Genomic DNA, 22,860 nt, shown 5'->3' with positions numbered 1-22,860 from the left:
CTCCACAGGAAGAAACTGAGACTGAGCACCCACCATGACATGCTGGGTGCTCAGCACCAACCTCCCCTCCAAAGGGCAGAACTCACCTTCAGTGAGTCAAGACTCAATAGAACACCTCAGGAAGGTCCCCAGATATTCACCAGGGGCTACAAAGAAAACACACACTGCCCAGCACTACCAGAAGCACTTTGACAGTAGCTCCTATGCTGGTGGGTGGCAGCTGTCCTCTCCAGCCATTGCCCAGGAGCAGCCCCAGGACATCCAGCATCACCCATGGGCCATGGGAAGCTGCTGAGCATAGAGCCTTCCCTTTGAAACCCCACTCACACCTGCAGGGAAGAAGGCAGTGCTTTGATTTCAGAGCTCTCAGATCCAAATGAGCATGAGCATCCCAGCTCCAGGGAAGAGCTGCATGGCAGTCCAGTGACCTTCTACACCACCTCCACATCCCAGCCCCCGGAGAACAGGGGGAAGTCTTGCTCACAGCAGCTCTCTGCATGCAGTGCCTCACTACTGGGAAGGCAGCACCAGCAGCAGGCAGGCGGTCTTGGTTCCCTCCGGCACAGAGGAGGCAGGAGCTGGAGGAGGGATAACTATTTAAGGAGTGGTGAGAGGGGCCCTGCTGCAGAGCTGCCTCCAAACTTTGCTGGTTTTCAAGCTGAGCCCATGGGAGAGACACAAGGAGCACAGACCCACTGCTTCACACCACTGAGGTCCCAGCTGGGCAGCCAGACTCCATCCCTGCAGTGCAGCCTGCTTGCAGTGACACTGTGGAGAAGACCATCACCAAGTTCAGCAGTGCTAAGAGCAGCTGCACTGCTGCCCCTGTCACACCACACACCAGACCCACAGCCATCAGGTATCGCAGTGAGTCGTGAGCCCACCATCCCCACAGCCCTGTGTCCCACACCTCTCCCTGGTCAACAGACCCTCTCACCAGGGCTGTGGTGCAAGATACAGAAGCTGCAGGCTTCATGCGAGACCCTGGGCTCAAAGCCAGGCTCATTCTGCAATCCAGTGGTCAAAACCCATACGAGCCCTGCCTGCAGCCTGCTGACCTGAATTAGCTCTGGTGAAGGGGCAAGGGCAGATGCTCTCCTGTGCTGCCCTCTCAGCCCTGCTGCCCTCTGCCTAAGGAGAAGAGAGGCTTGCTCACAGTCACCAAAGTGGCTTCTTCATGAACCTCTTAAGAACAGCAAGAAGCAAGCAGGTGGGAGGCAGGGGTTATCACTGCTGTGCCCTGGCACATCTCTCCATTCCCCCCAGCTGTGAACTGGCTACTTACATTTCCCAAAGGCGGATGAGAGCTTTTCCTGGGCATCATCCAGCAATGATGATTTCATTCCTAGGAGCGATGCTCAGAGGGGAGGGAAACCCAGTTCCACATAACACATTAATGGCTGGTACACCTGAGATTCCCAGCCTTTCTCCCACAGCTCTGGTTCGATGGCACTGGAATGGAATGGATGGCACTGGAACCCTGCTGAGGCACACACAGTTCCCCCAGGTCTGACCTCAATATATTTGATCCATATTTGATGTCTCTCACCCACATCATGCAGTTGAGAAAGCCTCAGTGGTATAGGACATTATTTTTTGCAATGAGAGAGATCTAAAGGAAGGAAATAACCAGTAATACACAGATAAACCAATTTGATGTGTTGTGGTGCATGGGCAAGTCCCTGCAAGGTGCTGAGCAGACCTTTACAGTGAGCACCCTCAGCTTTTCCTCCTGGATGCCAGCCCTGACGAGCAGCTTTAAGCAGCCCTCTGCTCCCCATAGAGCCTTAGGGGGGATAGGTACCTACTGAAACCATCTGTAAAACAGGCAGCAGCCAAAGCTGTATCTGATGTGCCCCACATCCGCCCTGCTGGGAATTGAGTGCAGCTGTGTGCTCTGCTCCAACATCTGCCTGTCCTGGGCACCGAAAGAGCCATGGAGCTGCTGCTAATTTCATTAGCAGGCCTGTCAAGCGGTTCATCAATCTCTGATTTCCTGGCTTGTCGCCGTGAGGAAACAAGCAGGATCTGCTCTGCATTCACAAAGCCAGACTCTGGGGTAGTTTGTCTGAAGGCTTAAAATTCCCCGTGTGGATTATTATCCGGGATTAGGGGGGGGGGAGGGGGGTAGGGGGTGTTTGGGTTTGCTTCCTTTTGGGTTTTTCCCCTGCAATAAGCCTGAATATCCCCTAAACTGCCAGTTCCGCAGCCCGGAGCGAGGAGTTTCCCATCCCAGGGCCAGGCAGGACACAGGCACCCGCTGCCCCAGGCTGGCTGCATGCCCTGGCCAGCCCTGCTCCGCAGCAGCAGAGAAGCAAAGCCCCCAGGCTCTCAAGCGAGAGGGGTACGGATTAGGTGCATGGGGCAGGCAAAAGGGAACTGAGACTCATAGAAACAACCAGGTTGGAAAAGACCTTTAAGATCATTAGTCCAACCGTTACCCCAGGACTGCCAAGGCCACCACTGACCCATGGCACTGAGAGCCTCATCTGTATGGTTTGTGAACACTTCTAGGGACGGTGCCTCCAGCACTGCCCTGGCCAACCTGCTCCAGTGCCTGAGCACTGCAGGGAGCTCCGGCTCCATCGGGAATCACTGCGGGTTCCGCCGCCCGGCTCTTTGCACCGGAGCGGGACGCGAACCCACGACCCTAGCGAGTGTCCGGCTGCTGCGGCCGCCGCCAGCCCCTGCGGCTCCGGGCTCGGATGTGCAGCGCGGCCGTTCGGCGGCTCACAGCACCCCCTGCTGGAGCACTGCCGCAACTGCAGGGCGATAGCGGCCGAGGGAGGCCGCCGCCCAGCTCTGCTCACCAGGGGATGGTGGCGGGGGGAATGCCCCGTCCGGAGCAAGCAAAGAACGAGCGGCGAGATCGGGGTCGATAAAGGGACAGTTGGGAGCCAGAGCTCTTGGGGTTGTGAGAAAAAGCAGAACAGAAACTACCTTGTCTGCAACCAAAATCATCCCAGTAATTTAAAAAACCAAACAAACAAATAACAAAAACAAACAAACAAACAAAAAACCCAAACCAGAAACCCTACCATTTAATTCAGAGATGACAAAAAACTTTTCATCATTTTAGGGTAATTTGACCTTTACCACAACATACATGGGAGGTCAACACTTCCAGGTACTCCTCCATTCAACCTTCATGTCCCACCTTCTACTAAGGCAAACAGGAGGAAGATGTGATGGGCATTGACCTCCTGCAGAAGCTGGAAGGAAATGTCAGCAGTGGCATTAACCATTCTCCTCCTTTTAGTGATCCAAGCCCCATGTCTCAGATGAAGTCAACAAGAAAAGCAACAGGCCAGAGGAGGAGCTAGGACAATCCCCTGATTTGGGGCCATCAAGGCAGTGGCAGCAGCAACGCTAAGGACCTGAGGTAAGTCCCTGGCAAGGCAGCCATTGGATCTGCATTGTGAGATAGCAAACACTGTCTCAGCAGAAGGCAGGACATCATGCAGCTGACCTCTGCACCTCCTCATGGTGTCCCACCAAGTAAAGCTTTCACCTCATCCTCAAGCAGACTATCTGAGCTATCAGAGAAGTCCTCCAGATCCTGCTGCCTCATCCTGGACTCCAGAACAGTGATGCGCTGCTTGAGTTTCTTCTGGGCATCATTGTACTCTGTCAGGACCCGGCCAAAGCGCACGTGCAGTGTGTCCAAGTTCAAGGCCAGACTGTCCAGCCTCTCCTCCATGCTCTTCCCTTCCGTGCTTTCCTCTGTAGCTGACTCATCCAGCAGCCCTTCCTTGATCAGTATCTCCCGGCCACGCTCCTCCAAGATCCTTTTGGCATCAGGATACTCTGTGACTGCTTCCATAAGATCTTCCTTTGACAAGCAGAAGAGATCAGAGTATCCCAAGCTGCGGATGTTGGCTGTGCGCCTGTTGCCCATTTTGCTGCCTTTAATGTTGAGGATGCTGATCTCGCCAAAGCAGCTTCCTGCAGTGAGCAAAGCATACTGTGTCGTTCCATCATCTCCCACCACGGCCAGCTTCCCCTCCTTGATGATATACATCTCTTTCCCAATGTCTCCTTTCCGGCAAATGTAATCTCCTGGGCTGAACACCTGAGGGCGAAGCTTCAGCACCAGCTCCACCAGTAGATCTGCCTCACAGTTCTGGAATATCCTCACCTTCTTCAGCGTCTCCAGGTGAACGTTGATGGCAATCTCTGCCCTTAACTTATCAGGGAGATTCTTGAGGACTTCCCGTTCATCTACTGCTTTCTTGTTGGTCCACACATAGTCAAACCACTTGATGACTTTGGTTTCAATGTCTTTGCTGACCTTGTGGAACTGCATGTAGTGTTTGATAGCATCAACTTTTGCCTGGAACGCTGCCCTGGTGGCATTCATGTTGGATATCATGGATCCCACATTCCCCACAATGGTGGCAAAGATGAGGACACCGATGAGGAAATCAAAGATCACAAAGAGGTATTCTTCATCAGTCATAGGTGGAGGGGTCTCTCCAATAGTCGTCAAAGTCAAGGTAGACCAGTAGAGACAGTAGACGTACGCCAGGGTCAGATTACTATATTCAGGGTCTGTGATGTTGGGATAGACCCAGCTGTCCTTTCCAAGCCCTATGGCCTTGGAGATGGCATAATATATGCAAGCGTTCCAGTGGATGATGACCAGGATGTAAAGAACCAACTTGCTGATGCGGAAGATGTTGGGGTGGCTGGTCCTGGTCTCGGTCCTATTGAAGAACTCAAACATGCGGGAGAAGTGGAGCAGCCTGTTGAAACGCAGCTCAGGGCAGTGCAATCCCACAGTGAAGTATGCCAGGTCTGTGGGCAGGATGGAGAGAACATCCAGCTTGAACTGTAAGGTGTGGATGTAGTTATCCCGTAACTTCTTCGTGTCCTTAACCAGGAGCCCCTGTTCCAAGAAACCTAATGAACAAGCATATGACAGAATTATCTTGGCTTATGTTCAACTCCACTTCAGGGTTTGTATGTGCATTTGAGAAGTATTTTGTGGGGTGACATGCGCATGTATGCACAGGGTCATCCAAATACTACCATTTCCACCTGACCTACTCCTGACCTACTCCAATTACAAGCTTTTGTTATCACTCAAGCCCTTCATCTGGCAAGAGCCACCTAAAGATACCACTTAGGGATTTAGTTTGTTGCCACGAAGAAATGGGGACACAAAGGTTTCCATCCTCCAGGTCATGAATTATTGCAGTTCTAACAGAAATGTACAGCTACCTGCCACGTTCTGAGAACACTAAATTCTGCCGTTTTCTCATGTAGATAATTCATTAGCAGAACTGATGAAAAATCAGAGATACAGACCTTCAACTATGCCCGAATACTAATAGCAACACAGGTAATCTGGTACAATTATTCCAAGGTGAAGTTGGAAGCTGGGGTGATTAACCTTTCACTCTGAAACTTACTCCGTTCCTCAGACTTTTCTCATTAGGTTCTTTCTGTGGAGACTGCTTCCTATTAGTGAGTGCCAAGGGAGACAAACCCCTCCTTCTAATGGAGCTGTAGATCAGGTCTCTCCCTGGCAGGATCATCTCCACTTCTAGGGGATTAAAGCACAGCACTCCCAAGCCAGGGTTCTGTTTCTGCTTACCTGTGCGCAGGCGGATCACTATGTCCCCAATGTAGATGGAGTCCGAGATGTAGTCTAACACCAGCCAGAGGACAACATAGGTCTCTTGCAGGTCATTGAAGCAAGCCCTGGGGGAAGGTCATAAAATAGGGTAGTGAGACCAACAAATCTCTGTATCATCTCCAGCTATTACAGCTGAATAAGCTGATTCTGAGGCTCCTAACTGCAACAGAGCTTGGCCATTTGCCCCTCTTCTCCTAGAAATTAAAACCTCTTTCTCTGAAAACCCTGTCCTCTCTTCATGTAGGTGAAGCAATGTCTTGAAATCACCTCCCAGATATACCTTACACTTTACCCCAAAATCATGGTCCTTTCCAACCAGGGCCAGAGGATGGATGCTCTGCCTCTGCACTGTAGAAGTCACAGAGATAGCAGGAGATCCCTTTCCTTTAGGTTTGCACCAGCCCCAGCACCACCAGTGTCATTTGATACCAGCTGAGCAATGACAACCAGGTGAACAGGCTGAACAGAGGAGAGAGGGAGCCTACAACCTCCCAACTCACCTGGCTACGAGCAAGCACCAGTTATAGAGGACAGGAACTGCAATGACAGCCAGCCAGCAGTAATACCAGTCCCCTGCAGGGTCCACCACAAAGATCTGCCATTTCTTCCTGGAACCAGAGAGAAACCAGAGCTGGCAATGTATAAATAAAGGGCTAAATATAGAAAATAGGGTTGGAAGGAACCATCCGAGCCACATCCTTTAACCCTTGCACTGGACTGGCTTAAAACATAGCTGCAACTTGAATGCCAGTCTGTAAGATAAAACCAATCCCAGCAGCACTGGGCAAAAATGTCCAGCACTGTGGAAGCTTCTTTATCCCTAAAACTGAGCTCATTAATGTACCAGAAGAGGAAACTGTAGGACAGTAAGGTAGAGCCGGCAGCCTATAGACACCCAGCACCCAAGTGGCAAAGCCAGAAACAGACGTATGGAAGCAGATGATCAGAAAACTTCTTGTACATGACATTACCTCTCCCAGATGAGGTTTGGATCCATGCAGATAGATCTTAGAAGAAGATCAATTAGAGCAGGAAGGAAAGTGTTCCGCAGATCAGTGAGAGCACCAAGAGATGCCCAAGCCCCAGAGCAGCAACCCAGGACAGCTGGCATTGCAATGCTAACATCACCATGCTGCTTGTAGCTGCCTGCCTGCAGCCTGCTCAGTTCTGGTCCAGCCTTTGAACTGCTCCCAAGTGTTTGATCCTGCTCATCTTGGGACTCTGAGATTAGCTGTGTGTGCTCCAGTCGCCAGATCTCACTGGAGAAGCTGGGGGGAACAGAAACTCTGCAGCTGGGCACATAAGCTCAGTGGCTGCAGCCTGGTAGGGCAAAACTCCTCTTTCCCCTCTCTCCTTTCCCACTTTTGAACACGGAAAACTCCCTCCAGCGATAGGAAGAAAACCAACCCACTTGCCAACAGATTCCCTGTGCCCACCCCATTGCTTCTGACAGCTTCAAAAGCAAAACCTCTGCATTGAAGTCTCCTTCCCCAGCAGCACAGGTAGCAGCATGCGCGGTGCCTGGAACATGGGGAGCAGCACTCAGCACAAACCCAGCAGCAGTCCTTCACACTCCCTCTGGATACAGCATGGACAAGCTGGGGGTCCAGCTTCCCCATCAGAAGTGCTTATCTTTTGCTCAGAAAGAGCAACTTTAATGGGTTTTGAGAAAGGGACTTCTGGTCCCACAGCACCAGCACACGGGAAGCACTGCCACCCACAGCCAAACACTTCTGTTGTGACACCCACAAGCACTAATAACCTCAATAACAATGCTGATAATGGTAATTCCAGCTTTAAATCACCAGTGCTGCCCATGGCAGGTGGAAACCAGAGCTCTGGGTTAGCCCAGGAAGAGGGAATCTGCCTCTTCCTGATGGCTTTGCAGCCATGGAGTCCCCCATAGCTGTGAACAGCAGCTCACATTCAGAGTTCCCTGTGGTTACTTACCTCTGTTACTCACCTGTAGAGATGAGGACCAGAAAACAGCAGAAGTTACCACCATGTCCTCATGAGTCCATTGGCACCAAGAGCCATTTCAGGGCATGCTTCATCCCCCTCTGATAATTAATAATCCCCCCTTAACCTCACAGGGCAGAACAATTCTTTCCATGCCCAATAAAGGCCCAGATACAAGGCTCAGATCTTTTTCTCCTACAGAAAACAATTACTCCTTGGTGTTTTAATTACCACAGATAATGGCAGGGTACAGAGGAGTCCATGAGCTCTGCCCTTTAATCAGCCAGCAGAAGAAAAACCAGGTTATAGCTTTGCACCAGGTGTGAGAGCTGAGGAGATGAAAGGGCTGGATTTGAAAGAGCCTTTCACAAAGCTGCCGTCACAGTGTCTGCTCCTGGGGAGGCCAGGGCAGCAAACACACTCCCTTCATCTCCCTTCATCCCACAGATGATGAATGACAGTGGTAAACCCCATGTGATTGTGCTTGCTGTGGTCTCCTGTGGGGAGATCCCACATCCCTTGCCTTGTCCCCAGCTCCCCATAATGCACAAAAGCTAAAGGTACATCTCCTCACAGACCCAACCCTAGTGTTGAGTTGCTCTGGAAATGGGGAGCTCTGCTAGCTGTCACAAGCCATGCAATGTTTGCTTCCCACCAGGGCATGGACCAGGGAAGAGAAGGCCATATAGGTAAGGGACAGTCCAGGTCCTTTCCACAGGGACAGACTACCAGGTCCTATGTGCCAGGCTGGCCGGAGAGGGCAGGGAGGACCCTTCCCACTACTGCATCCTACCACTCCCTTTCCCATCCCCATCCACCTCCATTGGCCACCACTGCTGGAGCCCCCAAGCCCTGTGCATGGCTTTCTCAAGCCGAGGATGCTGTGGCCACAGGAAAGCGACCCTACTTCTTGTTTCCCTCCTCGGTCTCCTCATCCTGTAGGTCACTGGCAATCCTGGCAGCCACCGCCTGGAATTCGCTGCCCTGGAAGCGCTCGAGGAAGGGGTCTGGCCTTTGCTGCTCCTCGTGCAAGCTCCTGCTGGCCCAGTCCCTCAGCACCAGCACCAGCCGGACTATCCTGGATGGGGGAGAGAGGAAGAGTCAGGAGGTGTCTGCAGAGCAAGGAGAAGGCTTCGGAACCAGCAGAGTGGCTATGGCTGAGAAGAAAACGCTCACAGCTCCCTCTAAACCCCATTTCCTTTCTCCTCCTCCCTCGCAGCGATGCTCATTTGGCCATTTCCCGAGGGCAGCGGCTGCAGAGGAGCCTTCAGCACCACAGCGAGGGGAAGCTCAGGACCCAGGAGCCTCCGTTCTGTGCGAGGGGAGCCCCAAGCCCTCGACAGGACCCGTCCGGGAGCCAGAGCCGGCCCCGGGGAGCAGTGCGGGCACAGGGATGGGGAGCGCCTGCCCCATGGAGCTCTGCTCCGGCTGCCCCGGGGGTGGCAGCGTCGGCAGCAGCCAGAGCCGATGGAGGGGAGGCTGCAGGGCCGAGCTCGGGGTGCAGACAGTGCCTGCATCGGTCTGGGGAGGGTGCCCCATGGGCAGGGTGCACCCGGTGCTCCCTATGCAGGTCCTGCTGCAGCACGGGCTGAGCTGCCGGACGCTGTCGGCAGCTGGAATGTCCGGGGAGCTGAGAGGGAGCTGGGAGCTTGCGCCAGGCCCAAACCGTGCAGGGGACTCAAGTGTCCATCTGAGCTCATACAGAAAGGAGGCATTAACCCAGGGAGCTGGTAATAAAGAAACAACCAAAGGAGGAAGAGGGCAATTTAAAAGCAAGGGGCTTCCTCTAAAATCTGATATTCCCATCCAGAACTGCTTCATAGTTCTGCAGGGGGCTAACATGGCAGAGGGGTTGGAAGCTGATGATCTTTAAGGTCCTTTCCAGCTCTAACCTATGATTCTGTGGTGTGGGACCTAGAATATATGAGCAAGAGAGCTCACCCTGGCAGAGTCCCACGGCTCCTTCCCCAGTCCTGCTGCCATTCCCACAGGGACATGAGGGAAGCGTGGGTGATGGGACAGAGAGAGGCTGCCTGCAATGGAAAGGAGCCCCCAGGCCCACAGATGTGATGAAGCCATTCCCTCCTGAAGCCCTCTCCATGGCACCATTCACAGATGCTGCTCCTTGCAGCCACTGAATGCCATATAGCAGGAGGGGATGCTGACCCCAGGGTGAAAGCCAGGTACAGAAGGCTCAGGCTCACACACAGGTACCTGGCCAAGGTTCTCCTGCCTTGGAAGGCAGAGGCAGGCGGCTGCTCCCCTCCATTCGAGGGAGTTCCTCTCTGCAGCTCTGAGGTGTCAGCCTGGCTTGAGCAGGTCCTGCAGTGGGGAAAGAGGGGGATCTCAGCCACACTGTGCGTTAGGGTTAGGCATCCACCCACAGCCAGGTGAATGGGAGGAAGCAGGTTGGGCATCCCAGCCCTGCCCATGCCAGGCCTCAGCCACACACAGAGCTGAGCCTCCCCAAGCCCACCAGGGAGCAGCCTGACCTCGTGGTGAGCCCCGTCCCCTCCACTTGGGCTTGGCCGGGTGGGCAGGGATGGTGGTTGGCTGGTGAGCTCTGCAGATCATTATTCTTGGCCATCATCCTCCATGTGAAGAGACCATGGGCACAAACCCTGCCCCAGAGACCTGCATAGAGCGGAAGACAGCACAGGAGCATCCGTGCAGGACACCTCATGTGGTCTGAACACAGCATAGGAAGAGGGTCAAACCCCATGGGGTGATTTCCACCCCCAGCCCTTGCTGATGCTGTGTTAAGTCTTGCAGAACATTTCACCCTCCCCAGGAGATCTCACATCACCCCATCAAAGATGCTGCTGGCTCCTCAGCCATTGCTGGGGCAACAGCATCCCCAGTGAGTCATGGCATGACAACGAGCCCATGGCTCTCAGCCCCACTGCCTGCCCAAGGATGAGAAAATAGACTCTTAAGGGGTACAAGCACAAGGCCAGGCCTGGCAGGGAGATGCTGTCATTCATGACTTTGTGAATGAGGGTGATTGCACCCGAGCAAGTGCTTTCCTTCCCTAGGGCACTGGAACCTGCTGGTGCCCTGCCCAGAGAGCCCCATCTCTCATCATCACATATCTCTGCCCTGCGATGGACATTAAGGTTTGCTATTTAAAGAGAGTCTTGCTAAGGTTCCTGCTGGCAGGAGCTACTGCCTGGTTTCAGAGAGCAGCAGAGAAGACCCCACATTAACAAGCAGAGGCTGCTGTGGGGCAGTGGGATTTCACCAGGGTTTGTCTCTAACAAATGAGAGATGCCCACAGGGCTTCCTCAGCTGAGCACCACACACAGCCCTCCCTGCTCTGCTGTGCCCTACTACAGACCACACAGTGCCAAAGCTCCTCACAGAAACATAGATTTGCACATACATAAACCCAAAGGCACACAGGCATCACCCAGCCCTACCCAGACCATGTATTCCCAGCCTGCCTGCTCCTCCTTGGGCACACAGCACACCCGTTATACCTCTATTGCAAGGATAAGGCAGGTTCCTGGAGACCACACACTCATGCTGGCACAGCAGAGGCTCTGCATGGGGAAGGCAGCACCTTGTACACTTCTGGTAACACACACAAAGACCCCATCCCCATCACACACACGGGCAGTCACACACCCATAGGCACAGTGAAACCTATGCTGAGAGGCCACCACTGTCCACTTACGAGCCTGGTGTCCCCTGAAGCCTTCCACAAAGGTGTGTTGGGCTGCAAAGCCAAGCCAGGAAAGCAGAGCTGCTGCACTCCTGCCCAAGCAGGATGCACATGCAGGTGATTGTCACTGCAGCACACCCATCCCCTGAGCATCCTCAACATCCTGAGCACCAAGGTGCACTTCAGAGCTGTTAACAGCAGCCAGCCTTTGTGTCTGGGGATGAAAGGGGAGGAGGGAAATGTGCTGATCAGGGATGCTCCATTTCCCTACCCACACATCCCGTTCTCCCGCTGTCACATCCTCAGTGGGTGAAGGGACCCCAGTCATCTCTCAGGGCAGAGCCCAGCAGGACATTGCAGCCATCCTGAGCAGTCCGGTGGCTCCTGAGCCCCAGCAAACCTTAGGGAAGCATCACTGCCCACCCAGGGACAGGCAGACCCCCAGGTCCTGCACACAAGGGGCTGCACCAGGATTGTGTCCTGGGCTGCCTGCTTCTGCTCCCTAGGGAAGAAGTGCACTAGATGATCTCCAGAGGCCCCTTCCAGCCCTAGCAATCCTGTGATTCCATTTCCCTGCTACACAGGCTGTGCTACAGCTGCTGCTCTGATGGAAGATCTGCAGAAGTAGACACGTTTTAACACCCTCCCATCCATTTACCTCTCCTTACACTCAGGGACGAAATGGGCTGCTCTGGAGTCCCAGCGAAGACAGCCCCAGTGTCTGAAGGTGATCACAAAAATGCATCTTTCACCAGTTTCTGCCTTTGTATTTTCTTCACATAAGCCATTCTCATCTCATAGCCAGATAGCAAAGAAGTTGCATCCTCAAGGCAGTAAGGAAGAGGTTAATTTTTACCTGCCTCTTGCCTAATCAGCTCCTGCTGTGTGCATGGAGTCCTGCACCTGCCAGGCTGATCTGAAAGCACCAGGAGTCCCTTTGCTATCAAAGGTTTACCTTTTCTTTTCCTTCAAAGCCTTTAACATCACTTGTTCTGACCTCACTGAACACCCTGGCAGCAGGAGCCTGAAGGTACAAAGGGATGCTCTGCAGCCTCGGTGGGGTGAGCACCCAGCAGCGAGGGGCACATCACCCTGCTCTTGTCCTCAGCACTGGGGACCACAGACCAGGAGCACTGACAGTGGCACATGTCACCACTTCCACCTCTCCTTTTGCTCCCTGCCTGCTGCTGCCTTCAAAAGCAGCTCCAGGAGCTGCTCCCTCACAGCTCCCTCGAGCACCATGGTGCACAAGACACGTTATTTGCCATGCACATCTCTGTGGCAGTGACCCCAGGAGACACCCAGCACTGCCACGTGTGCTGCCCTGGGACAAGGCAGAGCTGGGAGGAGGAGGCAGGGAAGAGAGAAAGGAAATGCATAAAGCCATCACACCTCAACATATCCAGAACACATGGTCTTTATTAAAATGTGCATTTTATGGGTCAGGGTTTCCAGATATAAACCTTACATAAAAGTCGTATTTTATCCCCTCTAACCTGCCTTTGAGAACACATACAGTTTGATCATCTCTCCTCCAAACACCTTCAATCCTCGCTTTGAATCATGTCCTCAAAAGGGTCAGCCCTTCTCATCCTAAAATACAGCTTAAAGAAAATCCAACACAAGCTTCTTCCCAACCTCTCTGAGAATTGAAACCAGGCAAACTCTTCACCTCCTTTCCTGGCACAAGTCACACAGCAGCAGCCCCTTATACAGACCCACTGTGTAAGGTCCCCTGGTAACCCTGACCACATCCCTGAGCCACAAGCCATAGGAACCACACCAAACTACCCTGGTGCTCATCTGCAATATATCCCAGTGCTCAGCTCTCAGCCACAGGTTCAGACCTGCAATTACATGTAGGACAGCTATTGATTAGTCAGTGTCCAGATTTACAGTTATGGGTGCAGGCAGCAAACCCCCAAGCATTCACATCTGTGAATAAGCTAATGGCACATCTGGGTGACCTGGAGGTGCAGCTACAATCACTGATAGGTGGAACAGAGAGGTGCCAAAGCCTGCCCCAGAGCTGCAGGCACAGCTCCAGCAGATGTGCTGCGTGAACCCCCAAAAGCATCTCAAAGTCACCTCAGACCCAAGTGTTACTGAATCCACAGAAGGAAAGCAATGGCAAAGCTCTTGAGCTGAGCTTGGTTTTGGCTAAAGAGCATCCAGGCCAAGGATTCCCCTCACCTGTGTTCATGCACCATCACTGAAGTTACAGCTTGGCAGCAGACCTGGAGCAATCCTGCCCTCTGGCATTGGCAACCTAACAAATATCTGCTGCTGCCCAAATGGGCAATATTCCATGGCCTGTCTGGTGCTATCACTGTTGGTACAAGGTCTTATAATCCACAGAGTCACCATGGGGAGGTTTCCCATTTCAATCTCCCTGGGAAAGAGCCAAGCTGCAGGATAAGCCCAGACCTCAGCAACGCTCTGACAGTCACTTTGGATTTGAATGTTTGCAAACACACTGCTGAAGTGCTTCCAGCAGGACAGGAGCTGAGAAGATGGTTGCACAGCAGCAGGGATGGGAATTGCTGACTCCTCCAGCTCCGTACATCCTGGAGCAGGGGCTATGGGATGGGGGACCTGGCAGTAAACCTCCACCAAAGAGCAGTGGCACAAGGAAGAGAAGAAAACCCATCAGCAGTTTAGATAGACTCAACCACTCTGCAGGTGTTGGAATGAAAGATGAGGAACAGGCCCCAGCAGTTGGCTGAGGACTTTCATGGGGTCAGAACTGGGTTATCCAAGCTGGGACCGAATCAGGGGACTGGGCCCACCAGCATTTAGGGCTGTTACAGGACCCCATGTCCACAAACACTCAATGCCTTGGGTTTGCATCTCCTCTGGCAGACACCCCAAGGGCCGGAGGGTCTTCCATGGCTCTGTGCGGGACAGGCACCTCCTGTGTCAGCCGCAAGACCTGGGCTCTTCCCAGCAGCTTCCCACAGGAGCACTGACCCCATCAAACACACAAGGTGGTTGCTAGGGTACAGAGAGCATCTGCAGCCACAGCTCAGCCCTGGGACTCTGCCTGTTGGGCCATAGTACCCCAACTCTCCCCAGTACCCATTGCCACAAGGTCCAGCTTCAGCGCTTCTCTCACCCACCTCTGATGCTAGAGCATGGGAGAGAGATGGCACCTTCATTGTCATCAGGGTCTAAAGGACACAGATCCACAAGGGCCTACAGTGAAGAAAGCAGGTCAAGGTCAGAGGACACAAATGGCTTCACAGGTTTACTGGCTCAAGTACACGAGCAGGGATCCTCGCTCTGCCCTCAGCCACCATGCAGCAGCAGGCAGGAGAGGTCAGGGCACAGGGAATCATCTCCTCATCCAGAGCCACGTGTTGATGAGGCAGGCGGAGATGAGCACGGAGTAGATCAGGACCTCCTTCTGCTGCGAAGCCTTGCACTGCTCCTCCAGCACCCGCACCCTGCTCGAGATCCTCGTCAGCTGCAAGGGAAGCAGTGGGGATGCTGTCAAACCTGCACAGGACACTGGAGCAGGACAGAGAAGGATGGAGGTGTGGGAGCTGCCATCTTCAGGTCCTCCTTTGTTAGAGCAGCAGCCATCCTTGTGTGGGAGAATCAGCAGAGATCCTGATCTCCTGAGCAGAGATCCTGCCCATCTGGAGAGTATCTGAACCCTTTGCTACCAGCAGACAGAGGGGTCTGGCTGTCTCCTGCAGCCTTACAGCCCCCTCAGGGCTGGAGCTGGATAGGGCAGCACACATGTAAGTCCTCCCCTGCTTCCCCATTAGCAACATCAGCTGGGACTAACTGGCAACACCAGCCCATCAAGGCTGAGCAATGGAGCCCTGGAGCCTCCTCACTCACCCTCTGATGGCTTTCCCAGGAAACCTTCCCAGTGCTTCACCCCCAGCTCACCTGCTTTCTCATTGCTGCCATCTCAGTCATTCCAGCCTCCTCCAAGGCACTCTCTGGGGCTGGGCCAGCCTCCTGGGAGCTGGGGAAGAAAAGCAGAGATGCACAGGGACAAACACTGCTTGAGAGGTGCCTTCACCCATGCATGGCACTGCTGCGGGGAGCCATGCAGACAGCATGTTCAGTCTGTTGTCCCCATCCTCAGGGGCTAGCCCTACATCAGCTCTCCTGCAATCAGAACTCTCCTCTGCACCCCAATGGGCACAAGCACTTGCTGGTATCATACAGGTTACTGCACATCTAACACAGCTCTCCTAGGGGAAGAAAGAGGATCTATTCCTGTTTGCAACACGATGTTGATCTCACTGAAGACAGGTCAGGACAGCATGTGGAGATTCAGTGAATCTCTGTCTGAAAATACATTTGTGAGATAATGCTTCCATGTAATGTAACTGCAGTGCAAAATGAAAGTCACGACAGAAAGGAAATCCAATTTCCCCCAGCACAGAATCATTCACAAAGGACACTTACTGCAGCTTTTGACTGAAAGTCCAGGTTGATCCAGGGGAACAACTATCAGAGTGGAGGCTAGAAATTACCTTCTAGTGACTCATCCCCTTCAGGAGGTCACTGTCAGGTAAATGCTCTATTCTGTATCCAAGACCAGGCTTTTCTTTACTAAAACCTCAGGATAAACAAGTCACCTCAATGTTGCACAGAGGCATAAAGCTGTCGTACCAAATAGATACCGTGTGCCTCTGAAACGATGCAAAGTACCACAAAGAGATGTTTCAAGGTGGCTAGCTTTAAAGGGAGATGCGGCCTGGGACTCACCCCACTGCATTGCAGCAGCTCCACAACCTACCACTCCACCATGGTACTATGGCCTAAACCTCCCCTACTGCTGATGGGAGGAAGGAGAAGGTGTTATAGCCACTAACCAGATCTGTTGGCATGCTCTGACTTCATTTCAAAACAAAAGCCACATTGAAGACAGTCAGCCTGCTGTGGTTAAATCAGGGACAACACAAAGCATCATCCAGCATCTCTGCCTGCACCTCCACACCAGCTGGGGAGGGAAGGCTGGTGTGCCACTGATGATGGGTGCTCGCTCTCCTCCCTTTCTGCCCATAAGCTTTGCTCAAGGAGAATTAGAAGCAGCTCGATGTTCCTCCCGGTGCTGAGCAGCCTCAGAGCAGTGGGGATACCCTAAGGCTGCAGTGACATCTTTGAACAGGTTAAAATGTACTGCTCTTGCAGAGGTAAAAGTGTTGTGGACACTGAGAGACTGAGGTCACTGCATACCTGCTGCAGTGAGCACACAGGCATACTGCACCCAGACAGAGGCACCAGCTATGGGATGAGTAACGCAGTGCAGCCAGTTAGTGGAAAAGGGTAACTAAGAGTGACCAAGATACAGCCAAGGGTGCTGGCAGCCTTCAGGAGAGGAAGTCTCAGGGTAGGACCTAAATTGAGCCATTCCAGATTTCAATCCCCTTCACACATTTCTCTCCATCAAGGCATGCAGTAAAATTAGCACCTGCCTGGCAGTGCAGGGAGGCTGAAATCCCAGCAGTGTCCCAGGCAGTTTGGTCACTCAGGGCACTGGTGTCAAGCCAAGCAGAAGGCACAGGCTGGGCTGGGTTAGCAGTGGCTGGCTGCACCCAACGCTCCTGGGCCAGGCACCTGGAGCTGGCAGACAGGACAGGCGAGAAGGAGCAGCCATGCAGGACCATCCTGCTCCTGCGCCATGCAGGCTGAGCTTTACAGAGGTGTAACATAGCTTAGCGAGGCAAAGGCGAGTCCTTAGAATGCAGCGAAGTGGCTCAAGAGGAGCCAGTCACCTGGGTGGCTTTGGGTCTTGCAGGGAGCTCTGGAGCCGGTGGAAGAGCATCTGGCCCAGGAGGTACAGGGTCTGGAAGATGTTCTGCATGGAGTAGATCCTGCCTGTGCCCATGAGGAGGGGGAGCGGGGCACTGTGCGCTGGCAGGGGGCATGGGTCCAGCCTGGGGTGCACACAGAATCACGCCTGTTGTTGGCTGGCCTTGTCCAGCATGGGCACAGGCTGGCATTTGGCAGTGCCCTTCAGCACCTCCAAGCATCTCTGGGTGATACCATCAGCACCCTGACCCCCATATAACCAATAGGAGAAACCCTCCAGTAGCCCCCATGCTCAGAGGCAAGTGCCTGAGTGCTCTGAGGACAACCATGGCTGTGTGATAACCAGACCTTCACCAGCTGCTCCCAGGGTGATTGCAGAAAGCAGCTCTCCTGACACCCAGGACAACCCTGCACCATAGAGGGAAAGGTAGCTCTGCTCTGGGATTAATTGGAGGCAATTTCTCCACTAGACAGTCTGCTGCCCAAGGCCATGAGCAGAGGATCACTGTCACTGTGCTGCTTCTCACACGCTACACTCAAGGAGCTGAAAAGCAAGTGTGCTCCTAGCCCACTCCATCTGCAAGGTACCACAAGTTCCAACAAGCCCTGTGGAAGCCCATAAGCCCTAGTGTCTCATTTCCCAGTGGTTACCTGCCCACAGCCCCCAGCACTTTACCATGCTGGTGCTAGAACAGGAGAACACATTGCAAAGCACTGAGAGGAAGATGGGCAGAGCCAGAGAGATGAGGACAAGCAAGAGTGGGCAGCTCCTGATGCAGTGGCCAGGCAAGGACCAACAACTCTCCCATGCACCTCTCAGCAGGGAGCTCATCACCCTGGAGATCCACACAGATGCCTTAGCACTGCCTGGTATGAACCTCTCTGACACCAGAAGCCATGTTCCTCTCATGCAGGAGGAGGACTTGCTAGGCATTGCCTTGGCCTGACCTGGATACCCCCCAGCTCAGGCACTGACACCAGGGAGCATCAAAGCAGCACTGGGGACAGGAGATGCTGATCCCACCTGCCCCGGGTTCATGCTCACCGCTCACGGTGCTGGCCCGGGCTGTGCATGGCCAGCAGGGCACTGTCACTTGGAGTCTTCTGCCGTGACTTGCTGCTGTGGTGGCCCTGTTGGCATCAAACACATCAAGCACTCAGTGCGGGGAGCACTACATGAGCCCCAAACCTGGTGGTGGGGAACCGTGCTCAGTGCAGAGCGAGGGTCACCAGTGAGGAGTCTGCTGATCTGATCTCTATTGGGATCAGAAATCCGGAGCCTAACACATACAGCAGCAGCTCTTGAATCTCAGGGAGGGGAAGGCACTTGAAAAAGCAGCTCCAGCAGCCAAACCAAGCCCCTGCCTGCCCATGTCAAGGGCCTCTCCTTCGTTTTGCACAAGGTCAAGATGTGCTTTCAGCTCTTACACCAGAGCCCTGTAAGCTGCAATGATGAAACAGCTCCTCTACTTCACCCAGGAGAAACAGCGGTTGAAAAGGGGCTTTACAAGTAGCAGGAGGATGCTGTGGGGGACCTGCACTCAGCCTATCTCCTGCTCACAAAATGCAGTAGGAGATGTCCTGAAGCAGTGTCCCAGCACGCAAGTGTGTGCTGGTGATGGGACACAAAGGGATCCCACCACCCCTACACCCTCACTGCTAGGGCCCTGGAGGAAGAAGTCACACTCTGGAAGATGCATTCTGGCTTAGGCTGATACCAGACCTCTGGAAAAACCCAGCACTGGGATTGCTGCCCCTTCCCAGCACAGCAACCCCATCAGCCCTCAATGCGGTACCGATCGCTTGCGCTTCTGGGAGCTCGATCTGCTGGTGATGTGCAGGTCAGGGGCATCCCTGAGGCAGGACTGTGAAGATTCCATGTGCACCATGACAGAGGGAATCTCCCTTTGTGGGGTCAGCAGCATGGGCCTCAAACTGGCATCTGGTGTATCTAAAGAGGAGAAAGGGGAGGATTAAACCAACTGGAATGCCCTCAGGGGAGAAGAGGGATCCACCCATTCAGGAGTACACAGAAACACATGTCCTGCAGGGGTGAGCAGCAGGACAGCCTGGAGAGGCAGGGACAGGAAAGCCACCAGCCACACTGCTCCAGGAAAGCTGACTGCCATGTCCACCCCTGTCCTCTCCTCTTGAAAACCAAACCACTGGGGGCATCACAAAGGGATCCTACTCCCTAGGATGCTGTAGTGCCCCACCAACCTTCAACCACCCCAAAGAGCAACCCAGGACATCCATCACCTGCAAGAGAAATCCTATCAGGGATGTGCATCCGAAGGGAAGGAGACACCTCCTCTGCCACCGGCTCCTCATCCACAGGGCTGAGGCTGTCTGTTACCCTCAGTCTGCTGGGAACCTGCATCCTTTGGTTGATGGCTTCTGTGAAGGGCACATCACAGCGGATGCGGTTCGGGTCCGGTCCCCAAAACAGCCACATGTTTTCTGATGTCCTCAGCTTGCTTGAGCACCCTGGGGGTTCACACAGAGGAAGACAGAGCTGAGCAGAAGTGGTGGCAAAAGCCCTTCCAAACTGGCACCTGCACATGTGCTATAAGACAGCTAAAATACAAGCAAAACAACCCACAAGACAGACACTGTCAGAGCTGCCTCAAAGAACAGGGTGTCCCACAAAGCCCCATTGGTGGGAGCAAGGATGCAGGGCTGCTGCTGCAGGTGGAATTCCTGCCTGGCAGGGTAAGAAAGGGGAGCAAAGCATGAGTTAATGCATACTGCCTCTATTGATAGCAAGGAAAGGGCAACACTTCAGCACACCTGAAAGCAGTTCAGTATAGCCTAAAAACTAGTGGGGAAAAACCATCTATCCAGAAGTAGTTTTTTGGAGGGCTGGGAGCACATTTCTGTGTTCATACACAGAAAAATGAGGTTTTCTATAAACAAAACAGGGTTTTGGTGGCAAGATTCCAGGTTATCCCAAGAAAACCTGAGCACTGGAACTCCTCCACACACACACTGGCTGCAGTGTCCCCCAGGGCCATACCCCATTCCCCTCCCAGCTCCTTGAGTGACCTGCACCAAGCTCAACAAGATGGACTTGGTGCCAAGCAGAGCTTCCAGATACTGAACCCAGAGCAGAAGGAACACACCAGCATCCCCAGGCCAGCACCAGCTTTGCTCTCTTCCAAGAGGGAACTGGCACCAAGGAGGAACAGAGCCCCAGAAGCACCTTCCTGGTTCCCAGCACTCCATACTTCCTCAACAAGCTGCAGCTGAGGAGAAAACCCCAACAAGTGAGGGCTGCTGGAGCAGCCAGACCTCAGCACTGCCCCAGATGTGCCACTTGCATGCAGAGACCCCTGCACCCTCATTGCTGCTGCCCATTGAGCTCGCTGTGCCCTCTGCCACCAGGTCAGAATCCACCCTAAGAGAGGCTGCTCCAAACAGAGAAAGGAGTTTTCCTTTCCTCAAGGAAGAGAAATGGGAAGAGGTGAGCAAGCAGGGACCCTGCCTTCTCCGATCATGATCCAGGGACTACATTTAGCAGCCAGGTCTCCGAAGCTGCATTTCCAGCCCACCAGGCTCGCAGCCACCCTCACTGCTGCTTCTCAGGGTGCTTTGGACCCTGCTTCCTGCCTCAGGATGTAGTGATAAAGCCCGAAGGACCGCAGCAGACACAGTACCCAAGCCATGATCCTGTTCCCTGTAACTCCGGGTACATGAGGGTGGCAGAACCAGCTCCACGTCTGCAGTAACCTGCCTCACCCTGCTCTCTCCTCCTCTCTCATTAAAAACCTTCTCATTGACGAGACAGAAATTAGCTCCGGCGATTTCCTGCTTCCAGCCACACAGACACAGGATCAGATCCTCACCTGCCCAGCTCTGACCCAGGGCTGCTGTTGGAAACGGGCTCTGCAGGGGCACAGCAGCCCCTGCCTGCCCCACAGCTCCTCCACCACCCTGGCACGGGTGACACCAGCCCATGGGTGTCACACACACACCTGCTTCCCCCCAGATAAAACGGGGTTTGCAGGAATCCCCCGCTCAGGAGCAGGGCAGTTAAGTCCTGGATGGTCCCAAGGCAGTGTCAGTCCTGGATCAGAGACCCAGAGCCACAGCTGCGGAGACCACAGGGCTCCTGCTCCACGTTTTTGGTGCTTTAGAGGAGCGAATGGTCTGTGCTGCTGCCTCAGGCTGCTCGCTGGGAAGCCAGCAGATATTAATAACCATAAATCTGGAGAGGGCACATCGGTTCATGTTCTAATCACCTATGAAACTGCTGCAGCTCCCAAAGAGCAAAGGGAGGGGAGTGAGAAGCAAGTTCTGAGAGACTAAGCTATTAAGGAAAAAAAGAGATCAGCTGTCAAAACCCATAAGAACAAAATGCTTAAGTGGCTGGATTTCCTCCTTTAACTTTCTTTAGGGCTTTTCCTAGCTATTGCCAAGCAACCTCCTTTCCCTTGCCAATAGAAGACTCCTTCTCAGGCTCTGCTTTGGCACTTGTATTCGCAGCGACAGGGAATTTCCGGCTCACTAAGCCCGTGAGTAGATTTAAGCCCTGCAAGTCAGGAAAACCTGCCCTGGGGAGGGGAAACCCCACAACCGCCCTCTCTCGGTCCCTCCGCAGCTCCGTACGGGGCAGGAGGGGATCCCAGCCTGGTCCAGCACCCCCCGCACCGCTCAGAATGGGGTCTTGGGGTACACAGCTCCCTGCTAAAGGAGCCAACAGCCCCCACGGGCTGTACCTTGTCACGACAGAGAGCAGTGACAGGCAGCAGAATGGCTTCTGTCACCCACTCGGGTCCGGCTACGCAGAGCCGGGGTGACCCCGCAGCACCCCCGGCCTTCAGCTTAGGGAAGCGCCATGGGAGGATCCGAGCACGACCCCCCGGCTCTGAGCACCGAGGGTGGGAGCGGGGCTGGGGTGCCCCATGGGCCCCTGCGGGGGACACCGTCCCGTCGGGCCGGGGAGCGGCAGCAGAGCCCGTCGGTTCCCGAGCCCCGGTGCGGTTGGCACGGGCAGGGAGCGGACGCACTTACTTGGACTCTTCCCTTGCCGTCCAGAGCAACTTTGGGCCCTGTAAACAGCAGCGGCACCACCAGCCGGGGCGGAGCCGGGGCCGGTGTTACCGGGGTAGCCACCGACCCGCCCCCCCCGCAGCGCTTAAAGCCGCCGCCGGTAAGCACCGGTCATCAGCGCGGAGCCCTCCCGGGGGCTGCGGGGGATGCTCCTGACACCCGGGGTGGGAGCAGACCCAGAGCTTCATTCCCCTCCCTTATCCGCAGCCAACCCAACCGCTTCCAGGGGAGGGCTCAGCGCGGCTCCTCCCGGTGCCCCAGTGCAGGCAGAGCAGGGGCCCAGGGAGCGGCCATGCGAGCAGGGAGCTGGGGCAGAGCTAATCTCTCCTGGCGCGCAGCGGAGTCTGCAGCGATAGAATGATCCGTTTGGGATGAACGGCAGTTTTAAACACTTCTGAATGGGGACAGAGTCCAAGACCTGACCGTAAAATCTGGTTTTGAAAGGGCTTAAAATAAATCCCACGCTGCCCCAGCCTTGCTATTTAAAGGGGATTATCTAAGAGGTTTAGGAGCACACAGAGGAACAGCAGGACAACTTGTGCACCTAAATCCCAGCAAAGACCTTAGGAAATCCCTCCACACTTCACCTACCGGCTGGTCAGAGCTCACAGGACACCCTCCAGCTCTCAGGCACAGCCTTGAGAAGGCAGAGGCTCCTGTTGGAGGTGTGGGGGGTTTGTTCCCAGAACCACAGCACACGGATCTGATCCCCTTCTAGCTGGGGACTGTGCCTGGAGGAGGGGAGAATTGGTGCCATTACCTCCAT

General features: G+C 54.2%; 2 protein-coding genes across 6 annotated transcripts; both read right to left on the bottom strand.

Annotated features, from left to right (window-relative positions):
• Positions 1 to 3,348: 3,348 nt before the first annotated feature.
• CNGA2 (cyclic nucleotide gated channel subunit alpha 2) lies at positions 3,349 to 14,498 on the bottom strand. 4 transcript variants are annotated; one of them, XM_031050651.2, is made up of 7 exons: positions 14,384 to 14,498; positions 11,277 to 11,478; positions 10,093 to 10,234; positions 9,815 to 9,922; positions 8,508 to 8,678; positions 5,600 to 5,706; positions 3,349 to 4,902 (listed from the first exon to the last, which is right to left on the bottom strand). In XM_031050651.2, the coding sequence occupies exons 3-7, from the start codon at positions 10,188 to 10,190 to the stop codon at positions 3,482 to 3,484; spliced, it is 1,905 nt and encodes a 634-aa protein (XP_030906511.2). In that variant the 5' UTR covers positions 10,191 to 10,234; positions 11,277 to 11,478; positions 14,384 to 14,498; the 3' UTR covers positions 3,349 to 3,481. The 4 variants fall into 4 exon arrangements, with proteins under 4 accessions (XP_030906511.2, XP_005151383.3, XP_030906510.2 ...); XM_005151326.3 differs by lacking the exons at positions 11,277 to 11,478; positions 14,384 to 14,498 and adding an exon at positions 6,142 to 6,249 and having other exon boundaries at positions 10,093 to 10,594; XM_031050650.2 differs by lacking the exons at positions 11,277 to 11,478; positions 14,384 to 14,498 and having other exon boundaries at positions 10,093 to 10,593.
• LOC101869609 (uncharacterized) lies at positions 12,666 to 22,232 on the bottom strand. 2 transcript variants are annotated; one of them, XM_005151208.3, is made up of 7 exons: positions 22,056 to 22,232; positions 19,302 to 19,529; positions 18,839 to 18,993; positions 18,088 to 18,173; positions 17,006 to 17,167; positions 15,165 to 15,243; positions 12,666 to 14,730 (listed from the first exon to the last, which is right to left on the bottom strand). In XM_005151208.3, the coding sequence occupies exons 2-7, from the start codon at positions 19,495 to 19,497 to the stop codon at positions 14,599 to 14,601; spliced, it is 810 nt and encodes a 269-aa protein (XP_005151265.2). In that variant the 5' UTR covers positions 19,498 to 19,529; positions 22,056 to 22,232; the 3' UTR covers positions 12,666 to 14,598. The 2 variants fall into 2 exon arrangements, with proteins under 2 accessions (XP_005151265.2, XP_030906514.2); XM_031050654.2 differs by lacking the exon at positions 17,006 to 17,167.
• Positions 22,233 to 22,860: the final 628 nt, after the last annotated feature.

This window comes from Melopsittacus undulatus, chromosome 6 (genome assembly GCF_012275295.1).
Source record: "Melopsittacus undulatus isolate bMelUnd1 chromosome 6, bMelUnd1.mat.Z, whole genome shotgun sequence".
In the NCBI taxonomy this organism is placed as follows: domain Eukaryota; kingdom Metazoa; phylum Chordata; class Aves; order Psittaciformes; family Psittaculidae; genus Melopsittacus; species Melopsittacus undulatus.
The sequence above is the reverse complement of the archived record's forward strand: the minus strand, read 5'-3'. Positions and strand labels throughout refer to the sequence as shown.